This window comes from Alosa pseudoharengus, unplaced genomic scaffold (genome assembly GCF_046254945.1).
Source record: "Alosa pseudoharengus isolate Yale_2024_CS ecotype anadromous, Long Island Sound unplaced genomic scaffold, YU_APseudo_1.1 YU_APseudo_1.1_scf_20, whole genome shotgun sequence".
Lineage (NCBI taxonomy): Eukaryota > Metazoa > Chordata > Actinopteri > Clupeiformes > Clupeidae > Alosa > Alosa pseudoharengus.
The window spans coordinates 14026369-14031610 of NW_027468664.1; the positions used below are offsets into that span (position 1 = coordinate 14026369).

The window sequence follows — 5242 nt, forward strand, 5'->3', positions numbered from 1 at the left end:
CTCAGTCCCCATGATTGTTTCATCATGCATCCCCAATCCTGCCAAGAGACCCAGGAAAACCAGGTGTTTTACGGCTATCCTGTCAACAGCAACCAGTATGGGCAGCCAGTTGGAAATGCCCAGGGAATTCCAAGTTCCCAAGGAATCCCAAGTTCCAATTTCAACCAGCAGGTCAATTCCAGTCAGCATCACCTTTCATCACAGCATGAAACATACCCCCCACAGGCTAGTTACCATGGAAATGGATCTCATGTAATATCATCACCAAATCGGAATTCTGCTTGCCCACCTGCAGTTTCAGCCTCAGTCTCAACTTCAGGTCCTTATTACAGTTCCTGTGGATACAGCATTCAAGCAGACAATTCCCAGATGGTACAGTCACATCAAGGAGCTGTGGCACAACCCACACAGACACAGCACCGGCATGCGATAAACGGCTCACAAATGTCTGTGGCACAAAGCACCACTAGGCAACCTCAATCACAAATAACACAGACCTGGTGTGTGCAGACCAACTCACACACAAACATAAATGTTGTCCCAAATGGAAGTGTCCAACCTCAGACAACTGTTAACAATCTGAATGTCAATAGAGCATCTCTCTCAGCAGTCAAACAGTCACAGCAGTCAAGCTGTGTTACAGTTAATAAGCAGAATGTTCAAAACAGATCTTCTCTCACATGTCAGGCTATGGCCCAGTTGGAGTCCTTCTGTCTACATTATATTTCAAACCAAGACCGGTATGGACAACACACGCGACGCAAGAGAAAGAAGAAGGTGGCCCAGGCATATCCACCAAATTCAGTTAATAGTGAACTGCAAAATATCCAGACGAAAGGCAGGTTGAGCTCCGAAGGCCCTGCATTACAACCAATGCAAAATAGCTTGATTCCCAATGGAACAAATGGACAAAATGTGACACTGGTCTCATCACCTTCCTCAAGGTTGTCCAGCCATGACTTTGGCAATGACGTAAACCACAGGCAGATTTCAAGGAGAAATGTGATTGGTAATTCACCTACCACTTCATCCACAATAGCTTCTCAATGTCACTACTCAAACATCTCAACCCACTCACCTCCTCTCTCCTCTGATGTACAGAGGTTGAACCCTTCTTATCCTTATGGACCACACTCACAGTCAGCCCCCTCTCAAAACATGAACGTTCCCTCTTGTTCCACTGATCTGCCCCCCTCAACCACCAGAGACAATAGTCTGTCCCCTCCAGATAATGTCACAGTGTCAGATCTGTACAACCACCATACACCAAACTTGCACAACAAACCTGCCGTAACTCTGCAAGACAGAAATCCTTTGCTCTTGAATCTCCTTGTAACAAAAGACACATGGAATATTGACCAAAGCATTGAATGTATGGGCTGCCATGGCTCTATTATTCAAGGGCCCCCTAACAAAAGTGTACAGACACACAGAGCAGTTGCAGTCGTACCTCCTATATCAAAGCAACCTGGAGATGGTGGCAAAGGGAAGGAATGGGATGACGCCCTTCCTATGAACTGTGCACAGCAACTGCGTTCTCTTGCTGATGACAAGGAAATCAAGAAGGCCATTGTTTTGCCTTTTGACACTGACAGTGCTGCTGTGAGGAAAACATCATCATGTGTGAAGTCTGCAGAGGTTGGCTGTCGTCCTGAAGCTGATGTCACCGATGAGTCTGCAGTCTGCCACAACTTGAATTCTCTCAATAGCCTGTCCCCTGAAAACAAAGATACTCCCAACAATGAAGAGTTATGTGGACCAGATGTTTTCTTTGGCATGCCTATAGTGACGTTCAGTCTGAAAATGGTGAAGATATTGGTGATAGCCATGGAGTTGAAAGAAGAGGAAGAAAGGAAAAAAAATGAAAGCAGAATGAACAAACCAGAATTTGCAGATGCAGATGCTGTACTTGATCTTTATTGGGCTGGCAAATGTCTCAACTACACTGTAGCAGAACTAGACGGTACATTTGAAAATATATTGAAGGAGGCTGCAAAGCTTGACACAAAAGAGGATAATATGGTGTTTGATGTCATGGACGTGGAGAATTTAAATCAGCTGAAGCAAAAGGGCCATATTCTTACCAATTGTTTTGACTGTGACATAGCCACAGAGTTAAATAAGTCATCGTGGAGAAATGTAAATGATGAATCATTGGACATTGACAGAGAATTGGCAGATGAAGATTTTACAAGAGAAATCTGTGGATCATTGCTGGAACATTGGAATCTAAAGTCACAGGAAAGACACTTGCTCAATAGCATCCAAGCCCCAGATACCACATCTCCCCATGAGGACAGTGTGTCTAAGAAAGATCTCTGTCCATCCACACCACTGCCAAAAGACACAGTTTCTTTGTACAATGAAAACTGTACAGCCAAAGCTAAGCAGACTAAACATGTCAAACCTGAAAGTCAAGATGATCCTAGACAAAAAGTGACAGTCTCCACCACCAACAACAGTGATAGACGAAGTGTATCAAAAAAGGAAAACAAGGAAGATGATGTCTCTCTTCAGGTTTCAATGTCTTTAAGAAATCTCAATAGACATTCATATAAAAAATCAGATGCTGCTGACACTCAGAAGGACACAGTGTTTAACATTCTCGAGATGTCTGAGGAACAAACCTCACAACAGTGTTTAAGAATAGGATCAGAAAGCACAGCTGTTCTTAAAATTACAAATTCATCCTCACAAGATTCTGTGGACTCGGGTAATAACAGTAGAGACTTGGATCATGAGATGAATGTGACTGAAGAAGGTTTGAAATTGTCTGAAAGACTCTGTGAAGAGGTGGAAACATCAGAAAAGGACTATTCAGTGAGCCCAGCTGACACGATGCTGTCCATCAAATTAACTGCTTTGTCATCTGAGAAAGAAGATAAGGTTGATTCTGAAAATGTACATCAGGACCTCATTAGTTCTCCACATAAAGCTCCGCCATCACCTAGCAATGAGCATTCATATGAGTCCCCGAAGAGTCCAGATGAACCCATGCTGTCAATGAAAATAACAGTGTTGTCAATGGATGAGTTTAAGGCATTATCAAAAGAATTATGGGTAGACTCTGATGACAGTGTACACAGTGTTGCTCTGTCTTCTCCCATTTGTCTTGACAGTGAAGATGATGATCTGGAGGTGGACTTGGAGCACACTTGTAAGACAATTGGAGATTTGAGTCAAATGATGAAACAAGAAAATATTACTACATTTGAAGAAGAGATTCCATCCTTTCCCTCCATAGAGCAAGTGTTGAAACTGTGTGAAATACAGACAGGCAGAACAGAAAAACTAAATGACAACATGGACAATTCAGCTACAAAAGGGCCAACTAGTCCTCTTAAAGATAGCAGTAAGGAGAAGGACACTCTGGAACATCAACTTCCATCCCAAAATGCTTGCAGAAAGGGCCATGCTCTGACAACCCATCAGGGAGCCAAGTCCCCTGGACTGGAGATTCATATTCCTCACTCATCATCATCCAGGGGGATTAAAGCCAGCTCTCCCATCTCTCCATCTGCTCCCATAAGGACAACAAACTCTGATGTAATGAAGGAATCAAGTTCACTGGAGGCAGAAAGATCAAGTGCAAGTAATGATCACGAGACCAGCATCCCCACCAGCACTCTCCAGTCAGTAACCCTCAAAAAATGTAGAACGGAACCACTCGAAAATTGTGAGAATTCAAAGTTGACAGATGTCCTGTGTCCATCAGGCCATTCACCCCTGAAAGTGACTAAGAAATCTAATAACTCCCAAAAGTTTGTTACAGACATCACAAAGACACCAGACAAAAAAAGGCATATAGATAATGATGTAAGCCTCACTAATACCTCAAGGGAGAATGTTCTGAATCTAGCAGGTACTTCAGAAAATCCAGAATTGCCAAAGTCTTCAGGTGTGCACAGGAAAAGAAAACGTGTAACGTTTAAGCTGTATGGATCCCAAAAAGTAGATTCTAAGGAAGCAAATGGAATGGATCAGTATCACACAAATTGTGACCGTAATTTGCCTCCTCTACTTAATATTTTGTATTCCCCTGACCAGACATCTGCCAGGGACAAGATCAGGAAATGTTGGGGGGACAGTTTTGTGCCCACTCCTAAATGCAGAAGACTGTCAAGCTCAGAAGATAAGAACAGGGAAAAGAATGTGCCTGAAAGACCAGTAAATCACTATAAATTATCTAAAAAGGACCAGGAAGAGCAGCAGCGATCACCTGACAATGAACACCAGTCAGAAAGGAAATCGTCTGGCAAAGACAAGGATAAGCAGCAGCAGCGATCATCCAGCAAGGAGCACCGGTCAGATCACAGAAAGCGTAAACACAGGTCCTTCAGTCTAAGTGAATTGAGACGGGAAGCTGAGAGGAGGAACACATCCAAAAAATCTCTGCAAGAAAAGCAAGACATGGGACTACATGTGATTAAACGGTATCAGCAGATTCACATGAAAGTGTGACAAAGAATAACGACGAGTGAAAGAAAGTAAGTATGAAACATGAGTTGTTGTTGCTTGTTAGAATGCTTCCCCTTTGTTCCTGTACACTCTAGGTATCTTGAGTTTGTTTTTGTTTTTATGTTATTCTTTGTGGCTATATGGACAGGAGGAATGTAAACAATTGCAATGGAATGTTGCACATATAACATCCTTAAAACATATAATCTAAAGAAATACTCAACAACAGTGTAATTTTCCCAAAATACATATAATAAAGCTTAATATCAAATATCTGATATATGTGTAAATATTGCTCTCCAAATTGATCAAAATATTCTCTTTTTTCCCCTTTTCACCAGATACTGCTAATGAGATTTATTGAAATTGCATCAGGATGGGTGGCCAATTGTATTCTGATTTGTCTCATATCTGGAGGTGTAGTAAATAATCTGTCATATTGGATTACTGTCTTTCCTGGTTGTTTGTATGTAGCCAAGCATTTTTATATTTGTTATACACTATGCAGCATATTGTTGATTGTTGACGCCATGTTACACCTTCAGGTTAAGGTTGAATGATGTCATTTTTTACTGTTTGTTTTTTATGGATATTTTTTTATCAACAATGTCATGTCAAATGTGTTTTTATACAGTACATATTTTTTTAAAATAAAGCAATACTGCAGCAACATAAAGGATAATGCCCTCGCTAACAAACGTTGCGCTTGTACTGAATGACCCAGATCAAGGATAAGAATTTCCAGAAGAACAAAGGTGAAAAGTAAATTACATTAAAAAGTACT

The 5242-nt window shown here is 41.4% G+C and overlaps 1 protein-coding gene across 1 annotated transcript; it reads left to right on the forward strand.

The window, feature by feature from the left end:
* Positions 1-212: 212 nt before the first annotated feature.
* LOC143136115 (uncharacterized) lies at positions 213-5242 on the forward strand. Its single transcript, XM_076296617.1, has 2 exons — positions 213-4487; positions 4800-5242. The coding sequence occupies exon 1, from the start codon at positions 370-372 to the stop codon at positions 4459-4461; it is 4092 nt and encodes a 1363-aa protein (XP_076152732.1). The 5' UTR covers positions 213-369; the 3' UTR covers positions 4462-4487; positions 4800-5242.